Here is an 18,346-nt window from a genome sequence, read left to right on the forward strand (position 1 = left end):
CCCGGACTTTGCACTCTCTGTCGTTGATTGATGTAAAAACAAGCCAGTTCAAAAGGTCACTTCAGGAAATTGGATGAGTCACAACCATTCAAAAATCATTCGACAAACATGGCCAACATTGGATATGTTCACCACAAGCACTACAAGGAGTTGTAGAGTGCTTATAGATGGTCCTCAAAGCAGTATAGCGTGCAATGCTGAAAAAAACAAACACAACGTGTAGGATATCTCCGTCTGAAGTCTGGAGTTGGAACAATGATACAATTGGTATATTAACCAAGGGAGCTAACGCAATGGCAATATTGTTGCCAAGTAGTCCATTTATATAAGAATACATTTGGTCATTGCATACTTATTCCATGTAGACAGTTCCACATGTTGTAGTGCTACAACTTGGAATTAAAATGTTTTTTGTTTTTCTTATTGTTAATTTAACCATTTTACTTCTACTTTACACTTAAAATGTCCTTTTCTCGTGGCTCAAAATGTTAATCAAGCAGACAAATATTTATTGGCTATATTCACCTCTGTTTAAACTAAACCTCTTTCAGAATTCATATGAGTTGAACAAAGTCTATCTTTGCACAATAAAGTTTCATGTGATTTCAAAATAAATTCACCTTTTTCCAAAAGGCACCAAAATTTGTTAGAGCACATATGTAAAAAAGCAGCATCAAGCATCATGAATATCAAGAAGCTTATCAGGACAAGTCCAGGATAAAGTTCTGGAGAGGCAGCAATCAAGGCTGAGAAATAAAAAAATATATCCCAAACTTTGAAGATCTCGAGGTATTGTCAAATCTGTTACTAATAAATGAAAAGATTAGATCACAATGGCATCATTACATAGAAGAAAACATCCAGGGGAACGAAGCCTGGCAGCCATCCTGATCAGACGCCATCTCAGCTTGTCCTGAACCCAAATACAATCTGTAAAATATCTCCCTCACCAGGGTTCATCAAATCTCACAAAGCACCCAATATACACCTGCCCTACCAACACGAGGCCCATAGTCTTTAAACACCAGAAAATGCCTTGGGACTGTGTTTAACAAATATACTACCCGCAACTGACAAATTGGGGTTTGGGGTAACAGATAGGATGCCACATAGTGTACTAAGAGTATCGGAGTAAAGCACACATGGTAATCCAACATGTCCAGAGACACGTACATGCGGCATCCGAACCCAGACATGAGCTAGCTTGTTTTTGCAAATATCCTGCTCCACCATGGTTCGATCTAACGAGCATACTCAAATTCTCACACTTGGAGTATCTCAGGGGTAAAGCGCACACCCTACCACATATGCTAAAATTAAGCCTATGCCAGCTTTGTTACCTCATCTGTTTGTTATAAGAAAATGTTCTTAAAACCCTCCTGCAGTGTTCTGCAAATAAAACACCTTAACATTGTACATATTTGTTCATGTGAAAATGTTGATCTTACCAAAAAGAAATAACAAGTACGAAAAATAAAGAATTTAAAAAACAAAAAAACCATCCGCCATAATTCAGAAAATGGATAATTTGGAAATTAGAAATGGAACCATGAAGGGAATGGTAAGTATGAAGAAACAGAAAATGTCTGCACCCGAGACAGAAGAAACCAAAAATGGCCACCAATAACAAACCTAACAAACCTAGGTTTGATAAATCCCTTGAAGCCATTGCTGAAAATCTATTCCAGATATAATTTGGAATACTTACCCCCAACTTTTTATGGCTGTAAAAGCAGCCAAGGGTGGCCCTGATATGTATTGACTCTCGTCAATGTTTATTTTCCCACCAAAATCTTGTCCAGTGCTTCTTTTGACATTACCTATGACCAGACTTGGTCCTATAAACATGGATTTGTTGGTATGATAATCTGTATAGATTATATTTCAAAGCTGGAATGTATAGCATTTGAAGGTTGCCCTAGCATAATGTTAAGAGACTTATCCTTTGTGGTTTTTTTTTTTTTTATCTGTATCTTTATCTGAGAAGATAATATCCATGGAAATATAATTATAAAAAAGTGATGCTTTTTCTGACCTACCATTGCATCATTTTTGATTGTTGTGTGTAGGAGGTGGGTTGTCAAAGTTTTTCTGCTTTGAAGGCAAGCGATGCCTGGAGTGAGGATGGCTTTGAGGGGAAAGGTCCTTCAGGGTTAGCATAGTTATGTGATTAACAAGAGTTGGCTTGGATTTGCGTAAATAACACTTTTCTTTTTTGTTTCATGTTCGAGCACGGCTCTGAAACTCATGAAAGGTCCTTTGTGTAACTCGGCAGAATCCAAAGCGGCTATGGTGTACACATTTTTAATAGCTTGACCAACAGTTTCACATCCCTCTTGAAATTTATACAAGTGCATTTCATTCAAGGGAAAAAGTAGTCATTGGTGAGTAAGAGGGTTAAGATGTCCTGGGTGACATCTATTCCAATACCCTCACCGCTAAAAAATGTGGCTTCAAATGGAAGGCCATATTTCTTATGCTAGAGGGCATTGTAGTAAGTGAATCCTTTAGCTGCTGTGGAATTGTTTGGGCAGTAGATCTGGAAAGTATATTCTATGCAACAAAGTTGCTTCTCAGAATGTAGATGTGAATTAACAAGTGAAAGCTCTGATTCCCCAGATATTCCCCAGCAGCTGAGCTTTTTTCTAGGTAGACGAATTGTCAGGGCTGAGTGAGTTTCTGTACTTGGAACGTTAGCCTGATATATGTGATTCATTTGCTAGTCAGCTTAGATCAGCAAACCAGCTTTAGGAGTGCCAGATATTCTATGAATCCAGAATTTGCATGAATTGGTTCTCCAAGCTCTAGAAGGAAAACAAAAAAATCTCGAAGAGTTTATTACTGCTTCAGAGCATCTATATTTTCTTTATCTCTAAAAATCCCCTTTTTATTTCTCTCGACGATGCAGACAGGATGTGCAGCTGTCACCTCAATGCAGCATGTCCTGCGCGTTCCCATAGCTCTCCCTGTCCCCTTTACCCTATTGATTTCTCTGCTGTGTAGTTAAAACACTGACTTAGTATTCCTGCTATGAAAACACAGGCGTCAGCACCTTCGCAGCATCTAGAGGAAGGGACGATCAGACTGACACCTTAAGAGCATCATTTCTTAAGACAAGCTAGGTGCAGAGTCCTGAATGGCTGGATGCTGATGTGGACCAGTACTTTAATTGGAGAAGCTAGCAATAAAATAAATAAAAATAAATAAATATACAGCCAGGCTTCAGTTATTTTCCATTTCTCCTTTGCCAGAGGAGGTGTTCACGCTGCTATTAAAAGATTTAAAATGGATTTATGTATGTTCCCATTAGCATCCCCAGGTAGACGTGTTGCTGCTTACTGCGTGATGACTGACCTTGGACCACCTGATGTTTACAAACTACATTTCCTATGATGCTCAGCTATCTCTAGGTTTTGGTAAATGTGATTTTCAAATGTCTGGGGTGTCAAGGCTCCCCAATCACTGCCCTGCTTTTTAAGCAGAAACGGTCCTTGGTAATCAAGTATAATTTGCTAGGTTTCTCACCAACCACCAACTGTAAAGAACAAATCGGGGAAATGTAGGCCAATGGAAATTTGAGGATGTCCCCGCCCTTTCAGTTATGTGCTTAAATTTGCAAATCTTTTGTCAATTTTTGAAGAATAACCCTGTTTGATATATTTTGTGTTCACAGTTGCAATTTTGAATCATCAATGCTTTAGATAGGACAATTTCATGAATATTGGGGTGTCACTCAAATTTGAGTGCTGTGTAAACGGTTTGGTGGTTTGTTCTACATTTATTTACAGGTTCCAATCAGCAGGACAGAAACACATTTTGGCTATTCTATGGAATAAGTAGAAGAGATTATGGGAAAAATACCACAAAAAAAAAACCAGACTACTTTTCTCTATCGCTATAGGAATCTAAAAGATCAAAGGTGAAAAAGAAAATTGCAATAAAGTCTGGGACAGATTTTGCTTGTATGGCATTGTATTATTTCAAACTACAAGAGGTAATGCAATAAAGATTGGAGACTTTTTTTGGGAGTGTGGGTGTGGTGAGGGGCATTTTGCTGGAAAAACAACAATTAAGTCAATGGGACTTTCAATGGGAAGGAAGTTTGAGACATTGCCTCGAGTGTTAATCCATTCTGGTCTGATCAAGTATTGACGATCTAATCCACGAAGGGCTGCCGATGGCACAGAATTCCCCCCAATGGACCGTGTGTACTAAAGGACAGGCTCAAATGTCACATTACTATGACAAGGTCATCCGTTGCGGTCTTTGGAACAGGATAAGCAAGGAGTCCACTACTTGCTGAAAAGCAGGAGAGTTTATTTAGCGGAAATACTCTTACAAATGGAGACCCATTGACTAGATTTTAAACTATTTCGATTGCTTTTGATGAGAGCCAAATGAGACAAGTTGGTGTTTTCATTAAACAGCTAGAGTCTAAAAAATTAAGTTTGTTAATTTATAAGGGCTTATTTCTGTCTTTAGTTTTTTTAATGTTTGAATTATTGGGCTATCCCTATTTTTAGGTCCTTAAGCACGATTGCCAGTTTGTCAGAGATCAATTTTTTTTCCAGGATTTCTAAAGTGGTGTTTTTACCACTTTTTATGATGGTCATCACACAATATGGTATAGGGGACAAAAATGTAAATGACTAAAATATCAAAACAGATAAAGAGGATAATAAAAGTACTAGATGAATGTGGTAGACTGGGGAGGTCTAAAGTCTACGGAGCAATGGGATAAATGGGAAAACTAAATGAGTAAGGATAATCCATTGATAATCCATTGAAAAACTGGGACACCATAAGTAGGAGTACTGAGCTCAGTGGAGTTTGGATGATTACAGGATACCACTGAAAATAAATGAGTTTAGAGGAGGCTGTGAAAGAGAAAATATGGAATATGAAAACGTGATACAGTTCATAGTGAAGTTGACTAGAGGAATAAGGAGAGCGTGTAGAATAGAGGCAATTAGATGAATATGGGACAATTGGAAGAAATACTTTAAAAATGGAACACAGAGGAGACTAGAGGAATAAGAGTATAAACGAAAGCAAGAAGATGAATTCTATTAAGGACACTGAGCAAAGTACGAGTTCTGGTTCTTGGAGAAGATAACTTAATGATGGGATACTATGGGATGTAGGGGAGGAGAGAAGTAAATTGAGGCATATAATGGGAAATACTACATTACAAGGGTAAAAGGAGAGAAACGTACATTACTGGGGGAGAATAATAAAGACAAGGCAATACTAGATAAAGAGGTAAGACAATGAGGTGAATTGTGAAGGTAGGGAAAAATAGGGGTGAGGGATACGTTAATATTTTTTTTTTATCCTGTCACACTGTATTTTTAAACTGGTGGAATGTCCTTAGAACGTCATCAAGTAACTGCATAATAAGAAAAGGCCTGCAGTGCTGCATAGCTGTGTGGCCTGAGTATTCTATGGCTTGAAGGACATTTCAGGGTCACAGGTCCTGCCACTTCTATAGCTGAACAGTTATGGATGTCGTATGATTAAGTGCAGTAATACCCCATGTCAGAGTGAGCAAAGGCATGAATAATAAAAGGCCAAGTCTCCATCGGTACACAACAAAGCTGGTAAGTCGGTCAGTTGTGTAACCCTTTGATCCCAGGAGAGCCAAATCCTGAGGCCAGATAACAACAAACGACTGAATGAAGATTTTTAGATAATTTTTCCTTTCTCTCACTGAATATCATACCATTGTACGGGCATCTACTGGGTTGTGATAAGTTTAATGTAAATGAAAAATAAATCCTGCAATGTAATATTTCAGGAATTAAAGGATTTACCTTGTAACCCATAAAAAACACCATTATGGCTTGGTCAAAAAAAAGACCCTTTGGTAGTTGTTTTTATTAAAATGTTGTTTTTAAGCCTAGCAATCTAGACTTGAATTTTGCTTGTGGCCAGCTCATGGACTGCTTGGTGTTTTCTTTATTCACTACCCTTGGATATTCTCCCCCATCAAACCTCATATTTGTTCAATAGGGAACTGTCCAGGAGTTCAACTTGCCAACACATTTGTTGGCATATATTCCGTAGCTTTTCCCCGAAGATGTGCCTCCTCATGGTAGCTTAAAATGGATTTAACATTAAACTCAGTTTACTACGATGGAAAGTTTCTCAATAAGATTTTTTTTTTTGGGGGGTGTGGGGGGGGGGGGGGGGGGTATAAACAGTCCCTTATTAAACTTTAGAGGATGCCTTGGGCCAACACAATTTTCTTGTTAATGTAGATTACTAGTAATGTTGTACAATAAGTTTAGTGATGAGTTTAGTAAATAAAAAATAAATAAAAAACACATCTATGGTTTATAAGGAAATTCCAAAAACACAAAAAAACAGGAGTGTCAGGGGTTAAAATGTACTCTAAATCGGTTAATGTTTATAGCAGAGTTACATCAAGTAAGTTATATATACGTATAAATAATACTGTCTCACCATCATATGGAGTGTCAGAATAATCCATAGCTTGTGTGCTACATCAAATCATGATTTTTATGGGATCCTGCCCCAAAGCTTAAAATGATGTACAACCGGTGTTGTTGAAAAGTTGGACACTTCTAATATATGTGTATACACACTAAAATACCTATGCCTACTCATTTAGAGGAAAGAACCTGCTTATTTGTTGCATTTTTAAAAGGATTAAAAAGGGAAGGAACACATAATATAGGTGTGGGTTATCCACAACCTTTTACGAATCTCAACTGCCACGTAACTCATCAGTAGGCCACCTCTCTGATTACTCTCTACATCCTTTTATGGATTGATACTTTTAAATAATGCACAATAATAAAAGCTATGCATAGCAGAGATAAACCACAGAGTTAAATTTGTCTCCTGCAATAGTCGAGCAGATCCTCTCCGTATAAATATAGGGTTTGACCTGCGTTACGATCAACAGTGAAACAAGGGTTTATAAGAGAAGTGGCTCCATAGAACTCCACCGAGACTTGGAGATAATTAGTCTGAAATGACAGGTCCTTGAGTCACCCGTCTCCATGCTGTTACCTGCTTCTTCAACTAGTAAAGTGTGAAGCCGACTTGTTATACCCCGCTATTGCTAGTGGTTCTCACTTGAAGTTCCATCAGCACAGTGCAATAAAAACGACAGGTTGCCAGGGTTTGATATGTGAGCCAGCCCAGAGTTATATGTAAGAGGCACAGGGGGATATCCACAAGAGCGTAAATTGAAGAAAATGACACACTCGGGATGCTGGCTAGCCAGAGATATATACTTTGGGTCAGTGCAGGAAACAGAGAGAAGAGAGAATGAGTAAAGCGCAACACAAAAAGAGATTTTTATATATATATATACACACACACACACACACATCACAAGAAACCAAAATATGTCTAAAAAGGAAACAGTAGCCCTCCTTCCCCCCCCCCCCCCACCCCACCCCACCCCCCAAATAATCCTATATGAATTAGAGAGTGGCTGACCGGTGTTTACCAATAAGGAATAAATAACGCTCATATAATCAATTGTGGAATAAATAAACGCTAATATCTACATAGCTGAAAGGGAATAACTTTTACAAAATTAAAGTTGTCTACATTAATAAATGCTACAACATTTAAGATATCTTTTCCTCTTTTTTTGCATATATGTGGATCTGCATGATGGAGTGAACTACTTAGGAGATTTACCTGGGAAACCACAATTGGACTTTTATTCATTTTCTCATACCTTGCATTCATGTATTCTTTACATATTTTACTTGTATACATGCTATAATTATCCAGATATAGCTACATACAATTGTCTAGAAAAGAAGGGCTTAAGTGTTATTAAATGCTACAACATGTCATTTTTTTTTATTTTTCCCCTTTTAAATTATAGCTACACAATCTTCCTTGCTTTTCCCCACCATCCTAAATCGTATGCTCACTTTCAGTCTGTCTCTCGTAGTTGACCAGTTTCTCACTACATTACTCAGAGTATGGTGTAGACTAGAGGACCTACAGGGATGCCATTGCCTGCCACTCTCTCTTCCATTCTTCCTCCTATAGCCATTTCTTCCCACGGCCTGATAGGAGTCTTATCACTTTCATTGAAAACAACTAGACGTAAAATGGGTCACTTCAGATCTCACTTCATAACGTCTATCTTCTATCTTGCTACCTATGCCATCTTTCGACTACACCCTAACCTATTCCAGCAACTATGTCCTACCTATTCTTGCTTGCGTTTCAGTTTATTTTATCTTCTTCCATTTATGGTTGGCAGACTAACGTCTATATGATTGGGAACTGCTCTCTTTAAGTTAATTATTTTTTCCAAAGTCTATGGTAATGTCACAAAAGTGCCCTAACTATGAAATCCTGCATGCTAATTACTGCATTGGCCACCAAAAATTGTTTTCTCATAGCAGAGCAGAATATCTTCAATTGTATTACAAATTCACAAGCGAAGTAAGGAATATTTTTACCACAATCTCATTTTTACTGGCATTTATATAAACGGCAGTTAGCATAGCATTGCGATACTGATATTATACCTCCAAATCACTTTTCTTGGATAAATGGATGGACTAATCCGCATGTGAACTGCGCTTTTTACGGCAGATCAACACAGGCCATTAGCACATTCTGGGTGCCAACGGCATCCTATATCACGCTGTAATTGTTATGATTATTTTTATTCGTGCATTATTTAGAATGCACCAAAATAATATCAAACCTGGTATAATGCGTCTAATTCTTTTTATATAGCACAGTATGAGTTGTATCCCAATTTTTTTTTTTTTTTGAATGCACAAAAGGAATATGAAGTAGGAAAACATGAGAAAAAAATAAAATAAAAGAGGAGATGGTCATAGCATAGAGGTGTCTAGGCGTGTTTTAAGTACTAATACCAATCTAACGCAAGTATTCATACTTTAGATTTTTCCTACTGTGAAACAGTGTTCGCTCGTAATTATAAAGGGTTGACAAAAAAAATCTTCAAAACCAGTTGCTTAAAATCACCATTACTTTAAACTCAACCTGTCATGAGGAGAAGGAGAACACCTGGTCATTTAAGGGAAAGGGATAATTTGTTATCGATACATTGTTCCAGATAGACTGCTATAGAGAAAATGATATTCCATTCCAAGGTTTCATAAAGCTGGTGTCTAGGAAGGAGTAAAATTTCCCCCTTACATAAAAACGAAAACCGTCTGAAATCCTTGAGTAATAGCATCGGGATAAAGGGTAGTTTCCACTTTTGTTTGCTGAGTAGCATATATTAATGTAGGTTTACTTATCCGTGAATTCATCTAATACTCCAAACTGCGCAAAGCACATAGCCATGAATTCCTTCCCAGTGGCAGTCTTTCATGCTTATGGTCTGAGTAATATGCCTTACTGAACACTATTTAAGATATAACATGGAGGACTCAAAGATGTCAATGGTAGTGGTGCCAATGCAGAAGTAGAAAGTGATGCTACATACGAAGAATGGGGAATTTGTGGATCTGGGAGTGGAAGGCGTGTTTTACGACAAGTTGCTCTCCTAAGACACCTTTCATACGAACATCTGTTCCCCAGATGCATAGAGGACTGCGGAGGAGGGTATAGTTCCAAGTGGTGTGTCTGCTTGGTATGTGCCTTGTCCTTTCTTATTTACACCTTATCCAAGTGCTGGTCTTTTCGGGGAAGGGAGGGTGGGGGAGGGTTTAGAAGGGGGTTTAAGTGCAGTCCTATTGCCAAAGACCCTTTGGAGTTTAACCATAAAACACAACGAGGACTGGATGACAAAGTTCTGGACTGCCTAAATCATGTGTGCCAGGGGTGTAACTCGTCCCCAGCACACCAGTGCCAATATCTCAGTATGTGCAGACCTGCTAAACCCGGGGCAGTTGAGAATGATGCACATACACACACACACACACAAGAACCAGGGATTGCCAGTTATATGTTCAGACAGTGACTGGCTGATTGTAGTGGGGTTCCACAATCCACGGCAACTATAATATTGTATGCAGTATTCCATTGTTTACTCTCATTACATTCAGTCAGTAGCTGGATGAAAAAAAAAAAGTGAATTTAGCCCATAAAAACACATTAATAAGTCATGGCTGATCTAGTAAATGGGGAGTTTTAGCATGTTTAATAAAGATTCACAGCAGTAAAACTCAAAGTGTGTGTCACTGCAGTGTGTGTATGCGTGCATGCGTGTGTGTCCTTCAACTCCACAGAATAGTACGAACAGTAAAGTATGGTGTGTACGAGTGCTTTCAACAGGAGAGGAATAACATTTGCTGTAAAGTGCAGAACTTATGAATGTATTCAAGAGATTCACAACAATAAATCTACCGGTAATGTACTCTGTGCATGAATGGATCACAGAACTCCACCACAATAAACATACAGTAATGTTGGTGGGGATTAGTGTACTGCAGAGCTCTACAACAGTAAAACAGTATGCAGTGTGGGTAACAGAGAGCCTGAGGAACAGCACACGATACGGGGAGAAAGGGGGGTAGAGTTGGGAATGAAAGAGTAGAAGAGAAGAGTGAAGCAGAAAAAGACCGGGTGAAAAGTAGAAGAAAACATGTGATTAGGAAAAGACCAGGTAAAAAGAGAAGGAGAGCGTGAATTTACAAAAAAAAAACTTAAAAAATGCTGAAAATATTGTCATGGAATTAAAGGAACACTAATATTCCACTGAAAAGAAAATGGGAACATTATTGTAATGTTTAGCTATTAAAGTACTCAATGCAGCAAAGATGATATATCTAAGTTACATAGCTTCAGGATGGCTAAGGGTTAAAAAGATTACTCTAAGCACCATCACTACTTCAGTGAATTGAAGTGGTCACGATGCTTGGAGTCTGTATGTGCAGTATTTCCATATGAAAAGGCAGCACATACAAAGGGTAGCCCCTTTAGTACCAGAGGTGAAACTCTACTTCAGGCAGTGTCACTGGAGCATCAACAAGACTTCCTGGCTGGCTAATGTCAATTTTCTGCATATTTTTAGGAGCTATGTGCCATTCATTGGCTGAGAGCAGTCAGCTGACAATCTTAGCCAACAAATGGTTTGGCTTCCGACTTCTGCCATTCTGTAGAACCCGGAAGCGCATCAACAGATTTGAAGTACCCTTGGAGCTCGGCAGAGACCCAAGTAAAATGGCAAACCATTGCTAAATGGTTTTCCTCTTTACCAGAGAACTGGACCAGGCTACTTCTGGCATTATAACCCCCAACAACAGGCTGCAGTGATTAGAATGCATGAATTAAAACTTTAAGTAGTATTTAGGGTTAAGGGGAACATAGGAGAAGGTGAAGATGGAGGTCCAACCAGCATCATAACACTTTTAGCTGCTGAATATCTAGACAAGGGAAGCACGAAGGGAGATGCAGTGAACACCATATGGGGTGTCAAAAGGTTTCCTACCCCTGATATAAAAGAAACTTTGAAATACATAAGGAAAGCAAGAATTTATGCTGATAATTAACTAAATTAAATGGAAGCCCAAACTCCAACTTCTATACCCAATACATATTCATTTTCCAAATCATTCTAATCTTTACGTGATCAACGGATTTCATCTGTCCAGAATAATTTAGCATTTTAAACATGATTAGCAAATTCTATTTCTTTTTCCACTTAAATTTAAGACGCCAAAAAAAAATAAAAATTCTTAAATCACAAACTTACGTCTAGCTACATCTGTACAATTATATTAGGCAGTGACGCCTACGTACAGTTTCTGACAGTCTAGAAGTTTGTACTTGAGTGGCATATGGGTGTAAGTCTCAGCATTACGCAGCGTTCTGTCTGGTATTTAAAACATTCACATGAGATTGAATACAAAGTCCTTTTTTAAAATTGTATTGAATAGCATTGAGGAAACATATGCCGTCAGAAAACGAGTCATGCAAGACTCCGTTCATCATCTCTACCGTGATACAGTGCAAGAATCCCGCAAAATTACCTTGTCAACAAACTTTCCACGCACAAAAAAAATAAAAAAATACACCAAGCCATATGAAGACAAGTGAAAGACTGCATTAGATCTTACATTTTTGGAAACGTGCAAAGATTAAAACCAACAAACTTTTTAGATGCCCCCCGTCTTCCCTAGAAATGATAAGAGTTTTCTTGGAACAAAAATGCTACTTTTCCCAGAAATCAGACACAGGAAATTCCACACATCCCGAGTAGTGCAAATCTGGGACTCTTTATCTTTTGTGAATTCATAGCCAGTAAGTGATATTCCCCGACTAATTAATATGATAACTTTGTGGACAGCCCAGAACTGGGATACTGTTCAAATCTATATTCATTCTTTTCTGGGTCAAGATACAACGTCTACTTAATTTCTTGGATTTTGTAATTAAGAAATTACTTCACCTTCTATATCCTTTTTCGCTCTTACCTTATTAATTGGTTGTGAATAATGAGCTGACAGCTCTGTACGTATTAAGAATGACAATCTATATTGTCACCTGTGACCTTTAAATGCAGATATATAGCTTTTAAAGCAATTGGCTATCATATTGGAGGTATAGTTCAGAGGCCATAGCGGCAGACAAATACAGTTTAACATCATTTGTCTACATAGACTGACTGTTCACTAAAAAAAGGGACATTTGAATATTTAGGACCATTAATAAATGAGATGGCAGTATGACTCTTCCAAATGCTAATTCCCTGGTTGCACATCAAACAAAAATCTATGAGGCGACTTGTTGCGCGTGTCAGCTCTGGGGCTTATTCATGAAATACAGAATTTTAGTGAATTGAAAAGCAAGGTACAATCTGCAGTTAATAAATGTCAAGCGGTCACTATAGCAAAGTTGGAGATAATTTTTCCAAATCTGCAGTTTTGAGCTGAATTTAGGAAACTGGGTTTTAATTGACTGCAATTTCCTGTTTAGTAAATAATTCCTGGGAGGCAAGGGGTAAACCCTGAATGTATCTACCAAGTATAGACATCTTGGTGGTGGCATGGGAGGTATGAAGTTGTGCCACTCTTTGCACATAGCTGCCAACGTTGGCATCTCATAAAGCAGGAGGCTGCTGTGTGGGATAAAGGGGGCAGGCTAGTGGTGTGAATCGCATTACTGACACTACACAAAAAAAGGGGAGGTCCATCCGAAGGTTTGGAAGGTCAGCCTAGCGTGACTGCCTGTCAATCATCCAGGCCACTCCACTGAGGGTCCTGAGAATAGCACAGGCACGTCTAATGATGTGCATGCACTGCGCTTTTTTGTGGACAGTTTGCTGGTGTCTCTATAAGCTGGGATGGTGTCTCTAAGTTGAGATGGCAGGACAGGACCTTAAAATCAGGACTGCCTGCATTAGTCTGGTTGGTTGGCTTGCAGCTGTGTTCACACCACAATTTTGTCTCGTTTATTGTTTGTGCCACTTTTTCCCCCCCATCAACTGCACCACTTTTTTTTTTTACCACTTTCCACTTGTTCCATCACTATTTTTGTGAGTCACTTTCTTAATGTAATATTCAGATCATTATGGTGATGCTTGCTTGCTATGTATAGAAAAAATATCACTGCACCTTTTCTCAATCAGATTCTTGCAGACAACCTGTTTTCCGTAAGAAAAGCACCAAATGCATAAAGGTTAGGGTATGTGCTGTGAACATAAGAGACACATCAGAAGAAAATAGCTGCAGGTGTCACATCGGTCACGTTATATTTTATACATGACCACCACAGCGGGTCCTAGAACACATGAATTGGAAATATCATAAAGGCAATAAAAAAGGAAAACAGATTCGGATACTAGCTACATGCAAATCCATAAATGATGTATATAACCCTATAGGCTGTTACATATGTGCAATATATATGTCCAAGACACAAAGTCTAAATCAGGGGTCATCAAACTCCGGCCCCCCAGATGTTGCTGAACTACAACTCCCATGATTCTTTGAATTGCATAGATAGCCAGAGAATCATGGGAGTTGTAGTTCAGCAACATCTGGGGGGGCGGAGTTTGAGGACCCCTGGTCTAAATCATTCAGGGTTACATTTTCCAAGTCACCAGACAGGGAGCACAGTAATTGCTTTCTGGCTCAGAATTAAAGATCAGAATGGAATTGTATGTTCAAAACCTGGCAATCAAAGTGTTCGTTATGTATATCAACGTTCTTTACATCAGGTGTAATACAGTGCTGCCCTATAAGCAGCCAATTCCACTAGCCTAGTTATCGCTAAGGAATACATCTGATGCAAAGTAAACTTTTCTGCACCATGTATCAATGCAATAATAGGAATTAAAAAAAAACAATCTAAACTAATGAATGTTTGCCGGCCTAATTTAGTATGGTATTTGTTTTACAGAATAAAAGTTTAACCTCTAGGGACCTGTAACAAGTCAGGTCAATTTCGAGATACGGCCATTAAAGAGAAAGTGCAAAAATGGAATTCACATTGCATATTCCTCCAGCCACTCTAGAGCCTCCCAACGCTAAGCAATTATTACATTCCACGTCAGAGTCCGTTCCCTGAGGGCTAGATTGTTAGAATTATGTACATACCTCCCAAGTGCCCCGATTTATGAAGTACAGTCCCTATCCCTCTGTCCCTCATGTCTATCCTAATGTCTCTTTTCTAGGAGCTCCGTATTGTTAGTGTGTCTGAATGGATAACATAGCACAACAGTAATAAAACTCCCAGTAATGTGTCCTTAAATTACAATAAATGTGTTTACAATTACAAATCAGTCTCTGTAAATAAGATACATTGTTCTTGTTATAAATACATTTTTAGTTGCAGATATTGTAACAAGTAAGTCACCTATAATTTCTCAGAAAAGCTCCTCCCCTGGCTGCACCTTCAATGACACCCCTAAAATTAAAGTGTCCCTTTTTATTAATTTGAAATGTTGGGAGGTATGTATAATAGACAATCTTGGTCCTTAAAGGGTTAAAAATGCAGAGCAGAACGTGGATTACTGCATGGCTAGACATGTATTGCCTGTTCTCTGGTAAGCATTGAATGCATCAGATTTAACCCTTGCCCCACCAAGAGAATAGCTGGTGGCATGTATTCAGTTTAGAAATATTTTGGTGTAATAAGCAGGACTGTCCAAACATGGCCTTCGTACATTTGTTGAACAACAGTTAGCTACCATTTTTTTTTTATTGCCATTATCAGTTTGGCTAACAGGATTATGGGAAATGCAGTTTTACAAAAGTTGGTGGGGAACCCTTGTATTGTACTTTGGAGAGTAATTGATAAATATACAGTGAAATGAAGAGGTCTAATATTGGCAACACTTTACATTCCAAATGCCCGAGACTACAACTCACATCACTCTGCCATTGTGAAAAGTCTAAGTGTCAGCTTTCGAAGTAATATGGCAGGAGAGAATCACAATTCAGACACTTCTAATCAGAAAAGGCCCACAGCTAAAGCTATGCCCAGTCTGGTAATGAAAGGTTAACCCTTACCTAGAAGAAATCAAAGTATTCCATAGGGTTAACAAGGTTAAAATTATGTTAAAAAAGAAATAGCCATAACAAATGGACTACAAACCCCACCATCCGGACATAAGTATACACTGATTGAAGTTTATGTATTTGATAGAACATACATGTTTATAAACCAATGATATGAAGATGGGGGATGTCAAAAATAGCACTATATGATTTGTGCGTTTATTAAATGCTTGGATACAGGCATGATTAAACAGCATTAAAATAAGGGGAAAAATATATAGATAAAATGACAAACAAAGGCATAAATATTAAAAACACGTGCGCTATGACATATAAAAGCAGCGTATGGCAGTATCAATCCTGTTTTTGCTATATTATATGCCTTTTATTTTCCCAAGTGATCTATAAACACGATGGCTACTTACTAACCGCATATCAGAGATGTATAGAATTTGCTCTGCTATAGATAAACCAGCAATTATCCAGCTCTCAAACCTCTCTATCTACAGCAGATGTTATTCACAGCAGGCTCTGCACACAGCTGCAGTGATACAGCCTGGGTAAAATCCCCTCATCGGTGAATTGGGGTCTCAGTGCGGGATCAAAGTTCAACCCAGAGCCTCTGTCTGTTTAGCATTTCTCTTATTGATTCAACAACCTAATTTCCAGTGGGACTTAATATGCTTTGTAGATTAACCCATACATTCCCCATGCCAGCCCTGCAGACAACAGACCCCAAACAGTAGGGGAGAGATAATGAGAATGTCATGGGGGAGGGTCCTCGTATTGTCACTCTAATTGCAAAGGGCCCATACAACCCCCCCTTCTAATCCCCTGTCACTTTTTGCCTCCTACAAACATTTATTTGCATTAACCTCTGACATCTAGAAACATATTCGTGCTCCTGTTGGAACTGATGGAAGATGTCCAAACAACTCAGAGCATCTGTCAGAAAACATACGATTTCCCAAACATTCACCAAAATAACGAAAATCACACTGATAACATGAAATCATTAACATGGATCCCCTGGAGTTTCACTGTAACAATATAACATATGTGCCTTATCTAAGGACTCTTATGAACCTGAAATTTAAACCACCTTTCTTTACCCCCCCTCTCCAAGAAAGTCTATCTCTATGAACATAATCTTCTTACAGGTGCCCCAAAAATGTGTGTTTTAAGAAAAAAAGAAAAAAAAACAACGCGTCAGAGCGGTCACTGCAATTGGTTTGTAATGGCCTAACTTTCTAACTGTGCGTAGTCACAAACCGTATTATTTTCCTGGATGTTGGTCTATAAGGTAACATCCCCAGGACGTACTTGAGAACCAGAGTAATCTGAATGTACCTTTCTTGGTTAAATACTTTATTATTATTATTATTATATTATTTTCTCAAAACGAAATAAATAATGACATTTTAAAATTGGCACCCCAATACTGGCTAAGTCCACCCCATCAAATTTGCATTCTTCTGGAACTCTTTCGTGGATGGAAACTACAGTGCTCTTGGGTCTCGTTATTCTATATATCCCATGGGTACCAGCCTGGGACTTACGCAATCCATTGCACACTGACCGGGCACATCAAGGGTTAAATATCACTGACCTCCATCTCTGATGACCCCTTGCAGACCTGCAATTGCTGCCAAGTATCACATGAATTCTATAAGAAAGATTGGCCTTGTGACGATCCACGGGCTACCTCATCTAATACCGTGTTAAGATAGCATATTAAAATTCATTACCTTGTGTCAGCATCAGGATAACCACACTGGCCAGGTTCACCCGTTGAAGTGGCACGTTCATTTTGAATTTTGTTTTCTTTTATTTCCTTTCCCGTCTGCGACCGATCTTCTTATCCGAGATTTACCGCTTCTGTTTTTTTTTTCCTTCTGTTTTTTTTTTTAAATCTCTTTCCCTGTTAACCCTTTCCCCCCTCCCTCCCGTCTTCCTGTGTATTCTCTGTACACTCTTCTTTCTCAATGATGAGGAACGAGAGATGGTGAAGAGTGAACAGGCACCGTGTTGGAATGGATGGAGACTAGAAGGAATTCTAGATTGGGAATCTATAAACCCCCCTTCTTGCCTTCCTCCTTCTGCTCTTCTCTCTCTCTCTCTTTTCCCTTCTGCTTCTCCTATGATTTTTTTTTGGGGTCTTTTCCCAATTCCCCCTCCTTTTCTCCTTCTCTTTTCAACCCCCCTTTAACACACACATACAAACAGACACACACACACACTTCGCGTTCCTTCTGCAAACCATATGGGGCTTCTGACAGATGGGAGATGATAGGCAGCAGCCTGCGTCCAATCAGATACAGTGTTGGGCAGGGGCTTGTCTTTCAAATGACAGGCCGTGGAACCAATGAAAGGGTGTTGAGGTTTTCTGTGGAGGGGGATGTATGGGCTGGTGGGTTTTCTGATGCTCTCACTTGATTTATCCTGGAGGCTTTTGTTACTGCAGCATTTCTGTATAGATACTGCCCCCTTCTCTCTCTCCCTCTCATTTGCTCACTTGATCTCTACCTCCGACTCCCTCCTGTGCTTGTGACAGAAAAGAAGCTTGTTGGGACCCTGTCAATGCTGGATAAGCCATGTGTTTAAAAATCACTCAGCGTGTTCAATGTGACATTTCACTAAATTCACTTTTCTGCTAAAAACTTTAAGGGAGAACCAGTGTCACCCCCACCTACCCCCCAGCTGAATATTTAAAAAGTTCTAAAAAAAAAAAAAAAGTTCTAATAATTTAAAAAAATTATATAACAAAAATAAATACAAAAAAATATATATATAAAATATATATATATATATAAAAAAATGTGATAGCAAATTTTAAGGTTACCATTTATTTCCCAGAATCCGATTTAGGAACCTTTGTTATTCCCGCTATATAAAATATGCCTACACAACTTACATAAAAC

General features: G+C 38.6%; 1 protein-coding gene across 2 annotated transcripts in view; it reads right to left on the reverse strand.

Annotated features, from left to right (window-relative positions):
- The window catches only part of IGLON5 (IgLON family member 5), a 299,890-nt gene extending 282,180 nt beyond the window's left edge, over positions 1-17,710 (reverse strand). For both annotated transcript variants that reach the window (XM_063436765.1, XM_063436764.1), the window contains exon 1: positions 17,174-17,710. In XM_063436765.1, coding sequence (XP_063292835.1) covers positions 17,174-17,234 — 61 coding nt within the window. In that variant the 5' untranslated portion in view covers positions 17,235-17,710. The remainder of the gene's footprint in view (positions 1-17,173) is intronic.
- Between the last annotated feature and the right edge of the window lie 636 nt (positions 17,711-18,346).

This window comes from Pelobates fuscus, chromosome 11, assembly GCF_036172605.1.
Source record: "Pelobates fuscus isolate aPelFus1 chromosome 11, aPelFus1.pri, whole genome shotgun sequence".
Classification (NCBI taxonomy): Eukaryota; Metazoa; Chordata; class Amphibia; order Anura; family Pelobatidae; genus Pelobates; species Pelobates fuscus.